At 44.5% G+C, this 22,166-nt stretch overlaps 1 protein-coding gene across 2 annotated transcripts in view; it reads right to left on the bottom strand.

Moving 5' to 3' along the window:
- Positions 1-18,177, bottom strand: part of KIF13B (kinesin family member 13B) — a 118,237-nt gene extending 100,060 nt beyond the window's left edge. For both annotated transcript variants that reach the window (XM_032183535.1, XM_032183536.1), the window contains exons 1-2: positions 18,095-18,177; positions 9,006-9,099 (exon numbers count right to left, since the gene is read on the bottom strand). In XM_032183535.1, coding sequence (XP_032039426.1) covers positions 9,006-9,099; positions 18,095-18,149 — 149 coding nt within the window. In that variant the 5' untranslated portion in view covers positions 18,150-18,177. The remainder of the gene's footprint in view (positions 1-9,005; positions 9,100-18,094) is intronic.
- Positions 18,178-22,166: the final 3,989 nt, after the last annotated feature.

Here is a 22,166-nt window from a genome sequence, read left to right as displayed (position 1 = left end):
TAAGAAGGAATAATTCCACAGAAGTGCTCATAGCTGCAGCATCTATTCACAGCACTGCGGGCACACCTGGGGCTTGCTCCCCTACCTGTTCCTTTTTCCTGCCCCATCGTTCTTGATGTGATTTGTTAACAGCAAACATGCTTTAAAGACTTTAAGTCTTCTGTTAACCTATTAGATCAACACACACACACAAAAAGTTTTGAACTCAAAGCTCAGTTTTCATCACCAACCCAGCATTTTGTTCTGTTCACGCTGTCAGAAAAGCTCAGGACATTCTGTTGGCATCGCTTCTTTATTTTCATACATTCAGTTTTCACTCTATTTCTACTATTTTGAAGAACTACTACAGTCAAATCAAATGTTATGCCCTGTCAAATCATTTTCGTAAGAGAGAAACTTGCAGCAAAGTCAAAAAAAACCTATTGGGCTAAACTGGAAAACACTGGGGCAGATCCTAATTCCATCAAAACTGAAGTTTGGGCCAAATTGCAACCAACTCTTCCCAAAGCCAACGGATTTGTCAGTTCTAACCTGGGCGTTTAGCAAGTCAAAAAGACAATTCACTCATCATAGCCTCCTTGAAGCTTCGGTGGCCTGGTATTTAAAGCTTCAGATACAGCCTAGCTTTAAAAACAAAACCACAGACAAGGTCTCTCAAAATTATTATGAATATTGAAGTAAAAACTCCATTCCACTGAAATATTTAACACGTTCATTCTGGTAGGTTTGATATGCCACACAAGGGGCTCTCCTCTTTTTTCTTCACTCTGGGAACTGCCCCTGACTGCTGGTTTGCTACGGGAAGGGACTGCAAAGTGCTTTCTATTTGCAGCAGAAGTCCACTCCTTAGATAACTCACAATCAGAAGCCTTTGCCAAGTCCAGCGAAGTCTGGTGAAGGACAGGCTGCTTAGCAACTATCAGCATCCACCTCTAAACACTGTCTGCAGGCAGCTCAGCCCTGTTACGGGCGCTCTGCAGCTTGCTGCTATAAAATCCATCAGTTTAGTGAAGAACCGAGGGTGCAGGCACTTCCCAGCTGTATTAGGTTTTAAGAAAAAGGACCAGAAGTTAGGAATCTGACAGAAGTAGGTGGTTGTATTTCATGTCACGTGGCATGTGAGCCAAATTAATTCTTCATCTGTTATGAAAAGCCTTTCCCTTAAGTGCAGGAGGTTGGGACCAATTCTGCCAGACCAGCAGCGACTGAAAAAAGCTCTCACATTCAGCTAAGAAATAAAAGGCAGCCAAGGATGATTGCCATCAGTGGTGTGGTTGCCTTTCATGAGGATACAGCTCGTGTTAAAAGTAGCTTTCACTTACAATATGGGCACAGAGCTCATAAACAACAGATAATCCCAATTTACTATGGCCATATAAAAGACAGAAATAAATAGGTGTGACCCGACTGGAGGGCGGGGGACTGTCTTTAAAAATCTGTCAGGCTCGCTGTTTTATTTCCTTCAGGAATATAAAATGGGATAAAGTTCTTTTCTAAGCGCACAGACACACACGAGCTGGAGGTACGGTTAAAAGTTTTGTTAACATTTTAGTTCACACCAAAGATCTGTGTGGATGGTTTCTGCTTCCCGTTCTCACTTTTACTCAAGTCAAAGCGTGTGCGTTGTGCCAAGAACACTTCCTTGCACGGCCTGAAGTGCAGCAACCTCCTTCTCTCCTGGCAGAGCTCTTTACCTCTCAATTTTGCCCAAGATAAGTATTTCAGATGGCAAGCACTCACCTTGTGCAGTGTAATACCACCTCACTTGAACAACCGAGGGCTCTAGAGGAGCACAGTGACAGCACCTTCCATGCTGGCTGCTTACCCCTGCTCTCCTCCAGGCATCATCCCAATCCTCCGTCCGTCCCAGATCCTCTCTGATTTAAGATCCTTCCAGGACAAGATGCCCTTCAGACTTCCAAGAAAGATGATGATTTCTAGGTACTGCAGCAACTCATCATCAGACATTTTTATCCAGATAATTTATTTTACATCAGAAGGCATTTTGCAGGGAAATGTAGCTGGCTGGCAGCTGAATGTAGTCCAGCTTTAATTTGCATATAAAGGAATGTGCTCTGTAATCTAGTTTTATATGACTTCCTACACAGTAAATTCTGTTAAAAGACTGAAGAAGTAACGGTTTTACCAGGAATCTATTCAACCATTTAAATAACTTTATCCATTTTTGAAGGTAAGACTTCAGTGTACTTTTCTCTCCTGTTCTAACTTATTCAGGCTGTTCAGTAAACTGATCAATAAATCAGATAATCAATTAAAAACATCAATAAACAAGTGTAGCAATATTAACGTCAGGGGGCTCATCGTAAATAATGATTTTACAGACCAGCGTCATGCTTGAAGTGAAAGTTGCACGCACGGATGCAAGCGAGCAGCACGAGCAGAGTCAGCAGTACGGGAAAACCTCCCAGCGCTGTTTTTGCAAACTTGAATTTCCTCCAAGCTGCTCTGCGCCCACAAAGCACCAGTCTGGATGCAGACAGAGGCAGGCTTCCCTTTCTTCTGCATGTCAGCTGGCAGCCTTGGGAATATGCACACACTGTCTCCCTCCCCCACAACTTCCTGGAACGTTTCTGCATTACGAAACCTCGCATGGATCTGCTCTCTGCAAGACAAAGCTGAGTTAACATCCAACCCCAAAATTGCATTCTCAGTTTGAGCTTTAGATAGCAGTAGGAAACCTTAATAGGAACAGGGCGAGCGAGTCCCCCTTAGCACCAGGAGGTAATGGGGCCAATTCTGCGCCTAATGCTGCCTCTGCACACTCCCATCCCAATCTGATTTGTCCCCATCCCGAGCAGTTTAGCACAGCAGGCATTAATACGATGCCAGGAGCGATGCAGAGAGGCAGAGCAGCATGCGGCGCAGGCAGCCTTCCCCCATCTTCAAACAGAGTAATATTTCTTCATTTGAATTGCTCTGCAGTCGAACAGCAGCCACAGCACATCACACGAATGCTCAATATTCAATTTCTGGTTGTGTCCAACAGCTGATACTTCTAAGCAGCGTGTGCCAACAGCTGGGGACACACACACAAAGCACTGCCTAGGACGAGGCAGCTCTTCAAGAGGGTCTTACCTGAAAGCACTCCATAACCCTGCCTGCTGTTAAGAAAATGTGTGTATTCTTCCTTAAATATTTACCAGTAATTGCCTCTTTTATGGGGGGGGCAAGGAGTTCTGCAGATTGACTCCGTATATAGCACTGCATTCAGACGTTTACTCCGTTTACTGATTATTCACATTCTTTCCTAAGGCAGAGCAACTGAAGCGTGCATCCCCGTGCACTCCCACTAACATATATTATTTTTAAAAGTCGGAATTTCCATTACCCCTGTGGTCAGCTTTTCCAGTCCATATTTATACACACGTACAAAAGAAGGCAGATATAATCACAGCAGCCTTTCCTCCCTGGGCACCTTGAATGTCTGCATGCTGTTCCAGAAGATATGGGGGGAAATCATTATAATTGCACAAAAGCAGCAAAATAACTACAACCTAGAGAAAAACGATCACAAAACTTTTTGCTAACCCCTCTTTTAATTGAAGCTTTTGATTATTTTTGACTACTGTTGATTTTTTTTTGACTACTATGCCACATATGGGAGGTTGTGGGGTCTCCTCCAGAGATATTCAAGACCTGTCTGGACGTCTACCTGCTCTAGGGAACCTGCTTTGGCAGAGGGGTTGGATCCGATGGACTCTTGAGGTCCCTTCCAACCCCTACAGTTCTGTGATTCTGTGATACATAAAATATTTTAGTGAATTGTACGACTGATGATATGCTTCTTCACCAAATTTTGTTATAATTGGTTAATTCAACTTTTTCCACTGGTTAACGTACAGTCTTCCAAACCAGCACCCTACCCGTTTCTAGATTTTTGGAAATGCAATCTATTTACGTGCAAGTTTTGCCAGTTCACTGTTCAGGCACTTCCCATGTGATCAGCTACTCTAAGATTAGTATTTTCCACAGTCATCAAGCGAGCACAAGACCTGCAATACTCCGCACAGTGAGAGCTGAGAAGTCCTAACTTATTTTCAGCTTTCAGCAAGCTTTAAAGAAACTTTGAGCCACGCAAGGCAATGCAGGAAGCTGAAAGATGGCTTCACCTGTGCTCTGTGTGGACCAAAAGCTGTGTACCTGCTCAGGCAGAGCTACGCAGGAGCTTATCCTGCCTCTCAGCACGCACGCCCTGGCAAGGTGATCCCGAGGCTCCAGGCTGACGGCGAGCAGGGGCAGCTTGCGTGGGCTTGCACAGACGCCGTCTTCTGCCTCTTAGTAGCTGAGCAAAGAATAGGTGAGAGCAGAACCTGATAAGATCCTATTCAGCTCCAAATAGACTTTCTGAGCTTGGCAAAAGCTCTGCGTGCTGTACTCATTATTTAGCAGAGCATCTAGGCTGTTTTATGAACTTTCCAGTCAGATTAGAATACAAAGGTTGGCTCACCATACATATTTCAACTCCCAGGACCACAGCAGTAGTCTTTGCTAACTAGTAAGCCCTCACACACCTATTTTTATTTGATTTTTTTTAAATGTAGGGGTTCCACATGGTTATAAGCATTCATCCCTTCACACTTAACCCTTCAAAATGAGCAAACTTATGGCACCAGGTCTTTGAGACACCCCAATTACTGTTCTCCAGTACCATTTTTCCCAACATCAAGATCATTGTCTTGGTCCTAATTTTCACTTCTTCAGAAGTCTTAAGAGCTTCCTCAGCTTTGTAAGAGGAAAAAAAAAAAAACCTTTCATCCAAAGATGACCTATGGGAAGATTTAACACACTGGACTATCTCATCCTAAACGATGCCAGAACTCCATCATTCATCTGAAATCTGTAATTCATTACTTATTTGCTGCATAAGTAGGATTTTTTTTTTACTTGTTATTCTTCCTAAGTTCTGTGGACATTGGTTTTATTCTCTTAACAATCTTTTACCTCATAGAAGAACTTCAGGACTTTCCCTTTGCTGAATTATTACTAAATTATAAATGAAGTATTGTTGAATATTAGTAGCCACAACAAGGTAAGCATGAAAGGTGATCTTGTTTTAATTGCAAGGAAAGTAGTCCAAAATCATTTTCCCCCACGAGTCTTCTTCAGGACTGTCATTTATCTCAAAAAAAAAGTTGGGGGTAGAATTGGAATGGTAAAGAATCTCCTAAACATATAAAAGTATTCATCTGTAGGTGAAACATACCTGGGTTTTATCCCGTTCCTCAAAGCAGAAATCATCAAGCTCAGATTCTGAAAGGCTACAAAGATCCTCAAGTCTGACTAAGACACCAGCACGCCCCTTCTCAGTTCTCTGGACTCCTTAGAAAACAATCACATTGATTTTCTGTAGCTCAACTTCACGATCAAAAAGGTTTAAATCCTGAAACACATACCTTTAAAGTAAAAACACATCTGTTTGTGTTTAGATTGATAAAGATATTCCTTTATTTAAATATCTATTACAATGTGCTAATTGAAGATATTACTATAGTTGAAAAAGGGAAACCCAGCCTGCTTTACCATACTTGTCCACTTCAATTAGCTGCACTTGTTCCCTTGGAAAGTTTTTTTCCCATGTGCCAGCCTTTGGAATTGCTCTGTTCTGTAGAAGTAAAGCAGCTACAGTAAGAAGCAAAGCATCTATAAACCAGAAATAAAGACTAAAGTGCACAGAAGCTCCATTTCCTTTCATTTTTAAGTATATTCTCTTAATAAAAAGGCTCAACATTGGTTTGTTGGGCAGATTTATTAAAGCTTTGTTGTACAAATATCCCAGCTCCTTCACAAGCCTGCTCCGGACCGATACACAGCTGATTTGGAAGCATTCATCAACTACACACCAGCTACAGTTCTGCCTGCAGTATATGATAAAACTCCTTCTTCTGACCCATCAAAACAGGTCTTTTTAATAGGTTTGTTTTGGGAAAGGTAAAATCACAACACGAGCAAATTGATAGTAAATAAATAAATAAATAAATTGAAGAACCTAAATTAATTGGAGTCTATTTCGTTGTTTTTCAAAAAGAATTCTTATAAATATTCCAGTTGTTGCTGTCGGACTGATGTCCTCGTTTCAATCAGGATGAATTCAGAGCCTCTTTCAATCCCTAGCCACCACGTAACCATGTTCAGAGCAACCTTTGCAGCCACAGTAAATCCAGTGCTGATAACTTTAGCCCTGACATTTGCAGCAGAGAACAACATAAAGCACACAGGTCACACTGAGGGTGCTGCTCATTTATACCCAACCCTTGGAGGTTCATACATCCTCAAAAGGGGAGATTTTGATTGAAAAAAAAGGTCATTATCTGGGGAAACTTGCAACAAAACTCCAGGAACTGTGGCAGATCATTTTAGAAAAGCAACTGAAGGAAAGGTTTTCCATTTCCATGCAGCACAATTTTCATTTTAATATGAGAAACCACAACTCAGCCAACACAAGCCCAATATCCCAAGGTTGGTAACAAAGCCTACCCAGCCCAGAGGTCATCCAATTTTAAGACTGATCTTCTGCACAAGATCACTGAAACCAGTGGAGCACTCTTTCGGAAGACCTGAAAATGTTTCAACAGCAACTACATCAACGCAGTTTGCTGCCTCCACAAGTCAGGTCTCACACACCTCAGGCTGGGTATCCATCAAAACATGAAATGCATAGAGAGAGGATTTTCTGACTTCTTTTTCCTACAGGAAAGCAGATGGAGGTGGGTGTATCACTCAGGATCTCCGAAACCTACCTCTTGTCTTTAACCAAGAGACGATGAAGAACATTGGGTCAGGTATTTGCCATTTTAACAGCTCTGCCAGCAATATACCTATATAACAAATACACCTACCTGTGACCCGGGCTAATTCACTTATTAAAATGGTTATTTACACCTACCCATCTCCCAGGCTTGGTTTCTACCAGAGAATGGAAGTGGGAAAACGTACACATTTCCCAAAGTCACAGGTTGTTTTTCCAAATGTTGGCTGAGTCACACACAAGCAGGGATGGGACAGCAGATTTCTGCTCCTCAAAAATTCTTTTCCTGGTTCCTCAATTGACCTTACCATCTTAATGAGAAATGTAGATGTGGTTTTCAAACGTACTCTGCTTTGCAAGCATCTAAATAGTTTCTTTACAGTATTATTTTTCTTTTCTATACGGAAGTAAAAGAATATGAGGTTTGTCAGAATTCCCTGAGCTCACTTTGAGTGCTAGACAAGCCTAAAATCAAACTGATTGCATAGCACAACGCAAAGCTGTTGAGTGTGGATCTGGAAACAGACTCAGAATTTGAAAACAAACGAACCCCAAACTTAGAAAACCATAAATAAAACTAACTTCTTCTTTGAGCTGATACGGAATTCCTCTGATGGAGCTCAAGAAGCCAAGGCAATTTAGTGGCAGCCCCTCTCGAGGGGATTACGTTCTGGAGAGGATCCTGTTCCAAATCCTCACTGCTCCAACTGTGCTTCTGCGGATACGTTGTCTCCCTGTTTGCAGGCAAATCTTTGGGGCAGCTAATGGGCCTCCGCTTCTCTCCCTCGTATTAATCAGCCCATCTAAATTCACTCTGCTTGCTGCTTAGATTAGCAATGGGCATTTGTGAAGATGCAAATGAGCCATTCTTCAGTCCAGGGCGCTGGGTTCTCACACAAGCCTCACCACCTTGCCTGGGAAGTCAAGGCGATTGCCAAACCATCCCTCCCTTGCTGGGGGGCACGATTTGCATTGCGTTACTCTCACGACTGCAGCATGAAGGTTTTCAAACACACATTAGTGGGGATAAACCGCGCAGCGTTCGCTTGGTTGCCGCATTTCAGAGACACTGGGAATAACGTCCTTAATACCGCTGACTAACCTGGCTTTTGAGAGTCTCCTTTTCCTGCCATTTTGAGTGGTTTGAGAGGCTCAAGTCAGCACAGGTATTTGGCAGCCGAACAATACACTTGTTTCTGGAGGAGGCAGATATGAATACAAACAAAACCACCCCGCCCCACACAGCCGTTTTTAAGGACCTCCTTAAAGCTCCAACCCCATTGTCTGCAGTAAGTCTTTTAGCTGGTGTCAACAGAAAATGCACACTGCAATTGATTCAGTTGATTATGGTGGCTCTTTGGCATGTTACCACTTGGGGTTGGTGAAGTCCAACAGCGTCCTTTACCCCATTTGAGATCTACAGCACAGCTTTACACGACAAAACTACAACACATTGCATTCAAACAACACTCTTCTGTGTGTTTAGCTGAGTTTCTCTCAGTTCTGTCACCCCCCCTCTTTTTTTTTTCCCTCCAAGAATACAGATTCGGATCGATTGTACATAGCCAGGAACAGCTTTTGCCTTTTCCTGGACCAGTTATTTTGTTTCACGCACACAAGCTTTTCATTTCCTTCCCTTGCAAACAAGCAATAAATTAACTGCTCCCAACCTTCGCCCTACCAACAACGACACGACTTTTCAGTTTCACAATAATGGAACAAATTGATGCCCGTTACTCCACTAGTCCCTGCCTTAGCCACTGCTCCAAGGATTTCTGATGCATTTTTGATGCCCCACCGCAGTCAAGACCCTCGAGAGCTACACCTCTCGAGCATGTTCCTGTGCTCCTTCATACACACGTATGAAGTTCAAGCCCATGATGAGAAAATAACTGTGAAGATAAATTTCATTCCAAAATGACCAACTCTGCCCTGCTCAAACGATTTTGCAGATTTAAATATCTTCAGCCCCATAACAGCGCACGAGAAGGAATGAAACAGTTCAGACCCATTAATTGCTAACACATTGTTTAGTGCAGGAAGCAAACGCGCATTTTAAAAGGCAGTGCTTGCTTTTCAAAGCATCTTCCCAGCATGGCACAGTCAGCTTTACTTTCTAGATGCTGGTAACTACATCACAGAAGGAATATGAAAGCCCTCTATGAAGGCCTACATTTCCCGGTTGTCAGCCTCATATTTAATTTATGAAACCTGACCTTCCTCATTCAAAACATCTTACCTGGCATCTCCTTTCGAAAGGTTGGTGTTTACGGGGTGAAGAATAACCTTGTTTGCATCCACATCCACCACGCATTTTGTATGCAGATCAAGCTCTAGAAAGAAATGAGAAAGTGTCAAGTGCTGCTCTTAAAGCTCCCGGATTATATCCACCATTACTTCCTCCAGACACCAAATTTATTCATGCAGCCTGACAGCCACCCATCAGCTAGAGAATAGCAACAGGACTACTGCCAAATTCCTCTCGTGGAGATATTCTGCTGGGATGGATTCTGTCCAGCTTTAAAGCACGTGCTCTTTTCACGCCAAGGAGGAGCACTTTAGGGTTTGCTGACGGAGGATCAGCAGATACCAGGCGGTATGAAATGTCTGCTGGGGAGAGAAACGTTAGGCATGGGACCACTTGGATAGCTCTCCTTATTTCCCTCCGAGCTGTCTCAATGCTTGGAGGAAAAGCTGCCCCAACAATCTGCAGCACATTTTCCCAGCCACTCATGTGATACCGCAGCACCCCATGTCAGCTGTCCGTCCTGGGCACCTGCTTGGGGAAATTCAAGTCCCATCAAAATTAATTTAGGTCTGAGTGTGTAAAAAGGGGCTTAGCCCACCCCACGGGCTCCAAGGCAGCTGGAAAGGCCAACCCTTCCAAACGATGCTGAGCAATGGGATATGACCTATGAGTAATAGGAATATTTGGAGTAAATCCCCATTCTTAGCGGAAGAGGTGGAGGAAATAAAATAAAATAAAAGCTTCAGATAACGCTGACAACCGTGCAGGGTATCCACCCAACAACAAATTAATTAGATATAAAGCAAACTGCCACTTGTAACCCAAGTCCCTTCCTACAGACTCCGGGCTCTGGACACGAGCAGTGCAGTCCTGTCTTCTTACACCAATGCTGAGCCTGGAAAGTGAACCCAAATGTTGGTGCCTACAAAAAGGAGACACAAATGGGACACCCCGAGTGCTCTCGCGTGCTGTGATGGCAAGAGGCTATGCACAACCGCCTCCATAAAGGATTCAGCACCTCACCTGAATCACCGAAATATGCTCGCGTCTAATCACGTTAATTATAATCCTCATCTTCCTTCATCTCTGCTCCTTCCTTCTTCGTCACCTCTGCCTGCTCTTTTACCTCGCCGCACCTTATAAACTCACACTGCAGATCTCTCAGGCAAAGAGAGGTTTCATTTATTGCAGGGCACCTCACAGATGTCTTTCTACTGTTAAATAATGTAAGAGGAAGTTTCTTTCCTTTACTTTTTGTAAGAGATGTGATACATCTTTCACTATTTGAAAGACAGCAAAGAAAGCCAAAGCACGAGATTACCAGTCAGAGCAGGCAGCCACATGAAAATGAATCTGGAATTCTTTCTGAACAAAACTTCTCCTCTGTTATTAAACTCTGCTTTTGTGGAAGGAAGAGACAGACAAGTTTCAGAAGCTGCTGTTTATTTTAATTTCTCTCCACACCCTGAAAGCCAATTTACCTAACATGAATACGCAACGCATGCTTGCTTAGCTCCAATTATACTCTTCGTACGTCCCAGATCTGACATGCCACTTTATCTTGGTCTGGCTGGTTAGTGATTAACGTTCTGCGTTGCAGTGACCTGCTTTTCCTCAACCACGGACCAAGGTTTTTATATGCTACTTCCCTTATGCAAAGCAGAAGGCTCGCTCTGGGTGCAAGCGCTGTGGCCGCTGTTTTTTTAATCTACCTCCTGAGAGAGAATGCTGATGGCAGGTCTCACATCCACAACTGCCCACAAAACTCGAGGTCTTGTAGATCTCTGTGTGAAATACCTCTAGGAGAGCACACAGACGGGATACAGGAGGTCCTCAGAGTGACACCCTCGCAGGAAAAGAGAGACAATTCAAATCCAACGCATCATATAAAGCGCACCTTGCCTGCTGCCATCTGAAAGAGAAGGTTAAAATCCCTTATCTGGGGATCGTACACGCAGGGCACAGATGTGGTGAGTCAAGCTAACAGCCAGGCAGGGAACAGTCCTCCTGGCTATGTGTGCCTCTGGCTTATCTGCCACCACTGCCGTGCTTGCCGGACTCCTCTGCAATTCATTAAAGTTGCTTCCTTGGCAGAAAACCACTCAACGGTAAAAAAGGGATGTGTTCGGGCACTACAGGAGGTTACATCAGCCCAGTGAGAGGTCTGAAGAGCGCCAAAGGCAGTGCAAACAGGAGTGTACAGGGGGACTCAGGAGGCAGAAGTGCAAGCCCTTCTCCTGGCTGAGCCTGAACTGCCACACCAGCTCGCGGTGTCCCAGGGAACAAACCCTAAGAAAAGGTTTTATTCAGCCTCCAAGCTGGGTTACCTATCAGATCTCCTTAAGGACATGTATTCCAGTTACGTAGGCAAAAATTTCACAGGGCAGCTCTTCTTTTTGCTGAAAAAGTAGTTTAAAACTCGTTTCCACAGCGCATCGTATACTTCCTACAAATTCTGTCTCCATTGCCACACGTATTCTTTGGTTTCTTATATCTTTAACGATCCCGGTAGGCTCAGAGATGAATCTTCCAGTAGCCACCACTGCAAATCCTATCATCATTTCCACCTCATTAAGTCTTCAATGTCATTAAAGCAGGTTATTCTGATAGACAAATTATCTTCCCCCTCTTTTTCATACGATCCCACGTGCTCCGCCCTTACTTTTACCAGTTTCAGCATCTCCCCAGCCAGCAGTGCTCTCGCTGCCCCTGCACAACAAGCACCATCAGGTTGCCTCAAAGCAAGAGGATAAGCAAAACCCCTGATTAGTTCATCTCCCAGCGAGGAGTCGTTTGTCAGGGATGGGGATTATTGTTTCTTTCCATGTAGATGTAGATAAGTTTTTTGGTGTTTTCCTCTTCCAGGCAGCATGACATCGAGAAGTGAAACGATGACAGAAGTGGCTCGTTCAGTCAAGCTCTGGAGGTTTATGCCAAATATTGTGGCTCTGTGTTTTCATCATTAAACCACCAAGACTTCAAAATCTCACCTATTATTATTCCCAACCTGCTTCTACCTTCACTCATTAATCACCGAGCAAACACAATCAACTGCTCATTTGCTTCATCAAATCAAGAAACTCATCAGCTAATTGCCTTTCAGAAAATCAGAACTCAAACTCTCGGCATCTCAAGAAACGTGCATTGAGGGGAACGAAAGCTTCCTCCATCGCTTCAGTGTAAGGGAATTGTGATGTTCATAATAAACAGGTAACATCTTGGTCATTTTTCCACGTTTAGAGCTGTAGAAGTTGCTCAGAGAAGCTGGGCTGAGCATAAAACTCGTTGCCAAGCCATGTGCATCCCAGCTCCTCACAGAGTTGCCTTTTTATTTTACTTACTACCCTAAAAAAGTCATCCCCTTAAAGGCTACCAGGCAAAACGATCCCCAGCGACAGCCTTCACAGGGAGGTTTGAGATGATTTTAAAAGGAAAGATGATACAGTAAGGAAATTTGTCTGCAATTTATTAAATTAGTGGTTGGGAACACACCATAACGGCTTTTAGTCCAATAACTGGAGTAGCCGAAATGTCTGTTGTGACTTATTCAGCCTCCCATATCTTCCTCCATTTGATCCTAAATCCTACTGAAACAAAGATGTGAACCTGGTGCTATAAGCCAGGTTGAATAAAACCTGCACCAGATTCTTCCTGGTCCTACTACTGGGTGCAGGGCAGCTGCAGAAAGGTCTCCTCAGAGACAGGACATTGGGCTCGGCAGTGTCACTGGGAACCAGCACGGGCTTCAGAGAAATTAACTGGGGTAAAAAAAATACAATATGAAAGGCTTGAAGTGCACGTACCAAGCTCGTAAGTCAAAACTGGCCCCAAATACAAAAGCTCAGAATAATCTCCTGTAAAGACTGAGACGACAGAAATTGTGTTTTGTAAACTGCCAGCAGATTTGCACAAGCTTAACATTCCCTTGAAGGTTAGAACCGGAATGTCGTGCCTTCGAGTGGCACTGAATAAGGAATTAGTCAGTTTCCTCTGCCTTCCTCAGTCCCAAAAAGCAAACAGCAACCTGAAAAATGTTTAAATACTCATTTAAAAATATTTTCAAGTTTATTTATCCCACGCTAAGTGAAAGTCAACTAAAAAAAAAAAAACCCACGAGGCTGTTGTTTGCTTTTGTTGCTGCTTTTTCAGAAAGCTGGAAGCTAGTTCAAACACAACAGGTCCCCACGTCTCCCCGACAGTGTTTGTTGCCTTAAGAGTGATTTTTCTCTTTGCCCTTCGCTATGCAGAAGCCAACACAAATAAAGGGGAAACCAACTGGCTATACAACAGAGAACGAAAATAACTTATAGCTAAATGACAGTGCTAGGAGCTTAAATGAAAAAAAAAATAGTTAGCCTAATAGCACTCTTAGGACATTAATTATAGGCCACACTAATTTCCACATTCAGGACAAAAATGCTACACTGATTTTCCTTGTCTCTTAAGCAAGTCTAAGGAGGCATCTTTCAAGCTCCTCTGCTATACATTCACTGCACAAATATCGTTCATGAAATTTTCAGTCTGCAGCAATTAGAGGGCATCAAATATGCATGAGTGCATCTGGCGGGGCACACGATAGCATCTCCATGATGAGGTGTACGTCAGCTCACGCAGGAGCACGGCCGCAAGCAAGCCCTTCGCTTGTTAACACTACTTCATCCAAAGGGTAAAAATTGTTTGGTTGTTCATTTGGCCTTCTGCTGTTTCATCTTCTGCAAGAGAGCTTGCCAAACAGCTTCAGGGACGGCACTCCGTGTACCTGAACATTAACCTGGCTCGTGGTCAGTGCTGCGTGCGCTGCTCAGCTCCCAGGACCAAGTGACTTCATCGGGCTGGTGGCTTTCTGATGCCTTCTTGGTGGCTTTCTTGTTTCAGCTTCAAAGTTCCTGGCTGAGGAATGCAAGGTGAAACACCGACTCTGCGTGCTTTGCCCATTTGTCACCCTTCCTCCAGGTTAACCCGGCTCACACCACAAACACTGTTTCAGAGGTTACCAACAACCAACAGGAAGCACTACGAAGCCTGGCTGCTCGTTTATCACAAGGTTTATGGGGAAGGGCAGCCTGGTGCTTTGTACACCGCCATCAGAACACTACAGGTGCCGTTTCGTTTACCCTAACACCATAATTAACCTTATACGACTGCTTGCACAAACCCCGATTTACAGATAAAACGTTTCTGTTGTAATCTTTGCTGGAAAAAAAAAAAAACAAACAAATACAAAAGAACCGCCCCTGTCTCCTCCTCCCCGCAAGACATTTCAATGGACTGGGAATGCAACCTCCTCCAGAGAGTAGGAGGACAGCAAAGCAGCACCTAACACCCCACTCAGCTTGTAGACAGGGCAGCAAATTCCTTCCTTGCAAGCACTGCTGGTAGCAGCTTTATCATCAATGAACAACAGCTGAACCCAGAAACTAGTCCAGATGAACATATTTTAACATGATAGACACCAATGACTATTTAAAAGCAACCCAGAGATGTCCACTGGAAGCCATCGACCCCGTGCCACAGTGCCACAAACCTGCAGGAAGAGAGGATGCCCACGCTACGCTCGGTTGATTCACAGACACAGAAACACAAGGATTTGAACCTACTTATGGGATGTTTCTATAACAACATCACCTGAAAACAAAATATTCAGTAAGACAGATCTTAAATAAAAAGCCTCACGCTGTCTTTTGCTTTGCTTCATGGTATGGCTTGAGCTCTACGCAGCAGTTACCTGAAACGTAATGAATATCTAAGTGAAGTGAAGCACTGACAATGTTCATAAAGGGAAACCCACTGCTACTCTAAAATACGACACCAGAAGTTACTGAGTGTTAGGAAAAGCCCATCTGAACAAGTGGTGCAGTAGGAAATATTTTAGCGAACGACATACTGCAATAAAACCAAGGGAAAAAAAAAAGACTTTAAGAGTCTTATTAATTAAAACAAACTGAACTATTTCCTTTATAACTGCATGTTAATTGAGATCTCTGCTTGCAAAGTACAAAAAAAGATGTCATGATTGCTACCTACAAGAGCTTACAACTTCAGAAATATGATGCTGCAGGTGAAAAGACCCAGAAGTTGTTTTATAAATCGTGGCTTCCATGCACAGCCTGTAGGACTGGGGTCTAACCTGAAGCAAGATGCAAAAAAAATAATAGCCTAAATAAAAAATAATTCAAGTGCAATTATGAATGCTTCCCCTCACTGCTAAAAATTAGTACTGTAAGTTTACTTTTAGGATTGCCACTTTGCATGAGACTGGAGCAGGACCCTCAATAGGATCGCCTTGAAATGCAAGTCCTTTCACCAGCTATTTGATGGAGAAATCCCTCTAACGTGCACGCAGAACCTGTTACACTTTTATGAGCTGTATAAATTAGGAACGTTAAACATACCGCTTTTATTAACCCAATAAACCCTCGCCTTAAGAAATTCATAATTCAAGCACTACAGACAACCACCACCACCACAAGTAAACACTGAGAATATATTCCAGAGCTTCAACTCCTACGGTTGGAGCCATCTGACAGGTTTGCAGTTTTAAGCCCTTCGGTTCAGAGGGAAGGGAAAGAACATTACTCGTGACCCTGAAGAAAACAAATACTTGCTTCAGGTCCAAAGCCCCAGAACTTCATCCAAACGTTATTAAGAACAAAGTGCAGATTAAAGAGTTTCCAAGAAAGCCGCCACTTGCCTCACGGCTTATTAAAAGAGCAAAGCCACAGAAGTCTCACAGCTAGCTGACTCGTAAGAAAATCAGTTACACAAATTCTTAAATTTAACATCGTGGTGGTGAGAAAATAATAAGTTTCTTATCGCTGCCTGTTTCTACAACTTCTAAGAACACCAGAAATACTGTACAGAAGTTATCAGTTGTTTAAAACTGCCTCTAACATCTGGATCACAGCAAATAACCTGATTAAAAAAAATAAATAAATTATGTCAGGACAGTTTGTTTGGGGGAGGAAAAAGAAGTTGATTTTTCTTAGTCTAGGCTTGCATGGCTTTAGCTATCACCCACAAAATAACAGGATGCTTCACAGGTGCAGAGCTGTTCTTATACAGGAGAGGGAATGCCCCGAGTGCCGAGCTACGTGAGGGATGTGGCATCTGAATCCCCTTTCTCTCTTGTGAACAGCAAGGGTGATACTTGGATATCCGTGGCTCCTGGATGAGCCACCTCATAACAAGGCTCCAGCAAGTCTCTTCAGTACATTACATTTTAAATTTATAGAGAATAAGGTGGTTCTGATAACAATATATCCCTCATTCTCCCAAATATGTACACCTCGAACTCTACAACCATCCAGCCCTTTCTTTCCCTTTATTCTCACCACTTGGTCTTCCACCTCCTCCACGTATGTTCTCTGCAGATCTCAGTCTCTAGCTGGAAATAGCCTGAAGACCACTACACGTGCACAAAGTCGGGGCTGAACATATGCAAAACACATGCCGGGAGGGAAAGGTGCGTTAGTCACCCTTGGAGATTCACAACTTGACAGAAGCTGTGCGGCCTCATCAAGCTCGATCTGCTCTGAGCAGGGCATGGGACTAGAGACCTCCAGAGGTCCCTTCCACCCTGAATCAATTTATAATCCCCTAATCCAGGGAGTGAAGAGTACAACACAGAAGATGTCTGGGGCATAGCCAAGGAAATGACCCATGACAGGAAAGGGACATGAGCAAGAGGAAAGACCGTGACTATCCCCAAAACGGGGCACCACCTTCCAGGTCATACAGTCATAGAATTATTAAGGGTGGAAAAGCCCTCCAAGATCATCTGGTCCAACCATCCCCCTACCACCAATGTCACCACCAAAACATGTCCCCAAGCACCACGTCCAACCTCTCCTTGAACACCCCCAGGGACGGTGACTCCACCACCACCACCCTAACCTGTCCCATGCCAGCTCCCAACATCTCACCCTCACCGTCCCTCTCCCTTCACCCACCAATTCCCCACAAGGAGGATGTGTCCTCCCTCCGTTTTGAGCACTGTTGCTTTAAAAAAATATTAAAAAAAAAAACAGATTGTGGTCAAACTACACTTAGCTGACCTAATCCACCAGACCACAGGGATATCAACACCATCTCCTTTACTTTGCATGAGGTTCTCAACAGCTCTTGCAAACTTAGTTTGACAAAAGCTTTTATTTTAAAAGGTAGGGAAATATTTTATTCAGCAACTTTTTTTTTATTATTATTATTGCTCACTGGAAGGAGTTAAAGAGTTATTCTGTTCCCGATCAGATAGGAGATAAAGGGCTTTATATTTCCTTCCCCTTTTCGCTCCAGCTATTAACCTGCCTTCCCTCGATCCCCTTTCCCCAGAAGGAGAGGCCTTGGCACACTTCTGTGAGAATGTGGGAAAACAAAACCTTACACGTTCCTTGGACTGCTGCCTCCTTCCTCACCTCCCCGCTCCCCGGCTGCGGTTCCCTTTTCGTACTTACTTCCTCGTAATCTCGAGCAAGTTTTTCTAATTAGGACGAGTCATAAACATTTAAGCAGATGCCCGGACGGCGGCGTGATTAACGAAACCCTCAGGCGAGTTTCGTTGAGAGGGGAAAAAGAAAATAATTCATAATAATAAAAGGAAAACAAAGCAGCAAAAGCTTTTCTCCTCAATTCACACTTCCTCTTCCACGTTTGTTTTTCCCTTGGGGTGCCTCTGTCAGGCGCTCAACTCCGTCCCGGCGAGGGGAAGAAGTAAAAAAAAGCACAGGGAAAATATAGAAATGAAGGAATTTTGCCCCAAAACCTCAGAGAGGTGGGTTTGGAGGAAGGCTGTGGAACAGGTGCGGGAGGCGTGCCCCACAAAAAGCCCTCAAAAGGGGCGGAATGAGGGAAAAATAAGTTGGGTTTTGAGGAGAAGGGGTGGCAGAGATGTGTGTGTGGGGGGGGAAGGTTCCCTCAGCCGCACGGCCCTACTGAGGTGACAGCCGCAGCTGGACCCCACAGAGGGCCACCACACGGGACAGACGGACATGAGGACACACGGACACCACACGGGACACACGGACACCCCCCCCGCCCCCCTGCCCGGCGCTGAGGGGAGGGGGGGAGGAAGGAAGGGCTCTCACCTCGTCGGTTCATGGGGCGGACTCGCACCGCCACCTTCACTTTGGAGTCCCCCATCGCGCCCCCCCCCCGCCCCCTCGGTCCCCCTTTCGGCCCCTCCTCGGTTTTCGTCTGCGGAGGGACGAGAAGCGGCGGCGGCAGCGGCGGCGGAGCGGGGAGGAGCGCGGAGCCGGGCGAGCCCGGCAGGCGGTGGGAGGGAGGCACCGCGCCTGACCAACGTCCGGCCGGACTACAACCCCCAGAGTGCAACGCGGCGGGCCGGCCGGGAGAACGGGGGGGTGGAGTGGCGCGGTGCGCGATGGGAGTTGTAGTCCGACCGTGCTGTTGTGGAATGGGGGCGGGGTTGTATTCTGGGAGATGTAGTCCTCGGGGAAAGAGGTGTGGGGTGGAGGCCGAATTGTGGTTTTGGGTGCTGGTAGGGTGCCTCCAGGCGATGCCACTCGTTTACCACTGACCTGTGTCACACCTCAGGCCCCAGAAGCACCCTGAGACCTTTTGAGGGGAACACAATTATTTTTCATGATGCACACAAGCAGCTTTCCGCACCACTTTTGGGGTTAAATGTGTCTCTTTTGGTCACTTCCCTCTCATGTTCACCTGCTGGGTGAACATGACTTCCCCTGCTGCACCCTCATGGGTAGCAAAACTGCAGCTTTGGTCACTGAACCAAGACATTTCTATAAAAATAAATAAATAAATTGAAGTTTTGTACCTTTTTGAGTGCTGGGATGAGCGTGTGTGAAGATGGTATAGGTATAGTATAGGTGTACAGGTGACAATGTTTGACGTGATAGCTTATATTGAGTGTCTGATAACTTGGTGTTCATTACAAGAATTCACAGTAATAAGGGTGCAACGACCAAGCCTGAAAATCCCAAGTTATCTACTATTTCGGAGCGTACCCACTGTGAGGAGACGGGATTGAGACAAAAACCTCAGCTCACCACAATATTTACTGAAGCAACACGGCCTTGCTTTGCTGCTCCGGGGGATTTCTGGCTATTAGAAATCATGTTAAAGATCCCATCACATTAAAGATCATTAATGACAACCCAGTCATTAATCAAACCCGTGGATTTAACGATGATCAGGTCTGGCTTCTCAGAGCAACACACTGTGGCCACATCATTAACTGGTTCGCTTAGCGAAGGCAGCTCACTAAAATAATAAATAAATAACCAGAGGTAGTTCGAACGCTATTAGAATTTCTTCCCATCAGATAGCCCAACTGCTCGACTGCAGCCACTGCTCACAAAGAGCAAGAATGAGACTAATGCAGAGATGCAAAATCTCATTTAAATGGTCACGGTTGGAAAACCTTGTCACCGCTATTTTAGTTCAAAACAAGGGCTCTCTCTGTGGTATTTTGAAAGGCCAGATTTCAGCGAGGACAGAAAGAAATATTCAGAATTGTACTGCCATCAACATCAAGGACAGGGACAAGGCTTCGTGACAGTGACAGAATAAATAACACAGTTCCGAGAGGTTTTGATATAAGACTTCAGAAGGGCACTTTTTTGCCCAGAAGAATTGCACTCAATGTATATCATCTCATGCCTGACTGACCAGAAGAATATCTTGTCAAGGTAGAGAGAATACCAATATTAACTTGGCATTTAACTGACACGGGGATTAATGCCCACATTTTTAACAGGAGTGCCAGAGCATCCTGAGTGTATGCAAAGGTTAGCAAGTTGACTTGTGGGTAGATGATGATAATAATAACAACAACAACAACAGGAGGAGGAGGTCAAACCAAGCAGGGTGGCCAAAGCTTTGAAATGCAAACAGATTTTGCAGGTGGTAACAGAATGAAGCTCATCGGTGTGCTGCGTTCAGCCGTGCTGTGTGTGGTGTCTTGTCGGGAGCTGGGGCGTCCCGCTTGCAGCCTGCACAGTTGGTTCTTGCACTTGTGAACTTGAGGCTCCAATTACAGGATGAAACCGGGCTTTGAACTTCTTGTGGTATTTTCCAGCTGGGGCCTCAGCAAACCGCACCAACGTCTTCTGAAACCGAATGCTTTGTGATGGAGATAAATATAATCTCGTCTTTGCAGCAAGTGGAGGGTTTTTTTCTTGCATAAGGTTGAGTCACCTGGATTCTGATCTAAACAAATGGGATGAAACTGGCCAGATGTACATACTGCTATGGATAGCAGGTGTGACCCAAATCCAGTCTCTGCTTTCGTCCTGCATCTTCTCCTCTGGTGTTAGCTGCCACTGGTCTCTCTGCTGTACGTAAAATGAAACTAAGTCATTTGGGGAGAGGATTATATCCATCTTTCCATTTGTTAGAGAAAGGTGACAGCACGTTTTGAGTGTGCATGGGCAATAAGAAAAGCAAGCATGCCACTTTTGCAAGCTTCCCTCCCATTTTTGTTTTAAAATCTGAAAAAAAAATATCTCCCTTTCAGCCTTACTTCAGTTCAGACTGCCACAGAGAAATCTCGCATGCACACATCCTTTCTGCAAACACTGCTGCTTTCTGTAAACTCATTCAAACTCTGGGAGACATCCTCAGAGCCTGAAGACCTGTCCTCAGCTTGGGTGTCCTTTCTCATCAAGTCTTCCTGGGGCTCTGGAGCAGTAACTTCTCATGGCTCTCTGCGGTTTGTGCCCGTGGACATTTTCGTTACGCTGCCACTGTCTCCTGCGATGAATTATAGGAACGCAACTCACACTGGCACAAGCTACCTCGGCGTAATTACCCCACTGTGAATTCCTCGACAAGCCCTTTCCCTGGCTCGGGGTTTCACAGTCTGTGGGAAGCATCTCCCTGGAGGGGCACAGCTTGGAGGGAGGATATTGTTTCCATTCACAGCACTGGAACATGCTAATTATGCTGGGAGGAAGAAGGGGGGGGGGATGGCAGCATTCACTTGGGAGGGACAGGCTGGGCAAATAGTTTGTGAAACGCCAACTTAACCCCGTCTTGTAGGGAATTGTCTGGAGCTCTTTTCCCCCTTCCTAGTTACTGTAATGAGGGGCTGACTTCCCAGATTTGCTCTGGCTATTTAAATGCTAATTTAATTAACAAAACATCCTTGGGGGGGAGGTAATGCTTGTCCCTCCCATTCATTTATCGAGTTTTCTGAATGCAACACTATTTTCATCAGGTCGAGGAGCCACCGTTGTTGCTATACCTACCTGGTCACAGCAGGGATTAAAGCAGCAGTGTGGAGAGGAGAAGATCAGGGCCCTTCGCCTCCTTTCTTTATAAGCAACTAAGAAGGTTTAGAAGCAGCCAAGTCATAAGGATTTCACGTGTCCCACATAACTGCGATGCCTGGGGTGTGCGTATCACCAGGAAGAGATTGGCTTTCATTTTGATCTAGTTGAAGGTATGAACACATCTCAGATCATCTAGATACGATGGTATCTTAGGGCAAGCCAGAAAACATGGCAGGCTTTTGTCTGGCTTTTCTTCCAAACCGTAACAAGCAACGGATCAGGTGTATTTTAAATCCATTTTTTTCATCTGCTAGACTGAGTATCAAAAGAGACGCATCAATTATGAATTTGCTGAAGACCTAGTTTCTGCCCATAAATCATTCAGGCTTCGGAAAACTCAAAGAGAGGATCTTGTCATCTTAGTTCTATGTCAGCTCTGAAGCATCACTGGCGTCCACTTTTGCAAGAAGCTGAGCACCACTGGGACAGTCCCTGATGGGACTGGGAGGCACTGGGAGCACCCAGCAGCCCTGCAGCTCTTCAGCGCCTTCCGTGAACTGGTCCTCAGCACAGAAGTGCATGGTGAAATGTTCAGAAAATAAGACTTCTTGATGATATATATGTTTCACTGTTTGTTTGTTTGCTTGTTTTTAATGCAATCCCTAGGATAGCACTGGTAATTATGTCAATGCTGAGTATTTTGGGGGATATGCTAATCTAGTCTTCAGGTTTATTTTGCTTTTCCATCTGGAAACATATACAAATAAATAAATGTCATAGAAATTTGTAGGAACTGGAAGGCAAAAAGCTAAGACAAGTCTGTTATAAACTGGGAAACCACTATTAAGAACAGGTCAAGAAATCTGTATACAACAGAAAATGAGTTTCTCCAAATCAGCTGTAT

This window comes from Aythya fuligula, chromosome 3 (genome assembly GCF_009819795.1).
Source record: "Aythya fuligula isolate bAytFul2 chromosome 3, bAytFul2.pri, whole genome shotgun sequence".
Taxonomy (NCBI): Eukaryota; Metazoa; Chordata; class Aves; order Anseriformes; family Anatidae; genus Aythya; species Aythya fuligula.
Note: the sequence above shows the minus strand (reverse complement) of the source record. Positions and strands in the feature narration are given on the sequence as shown.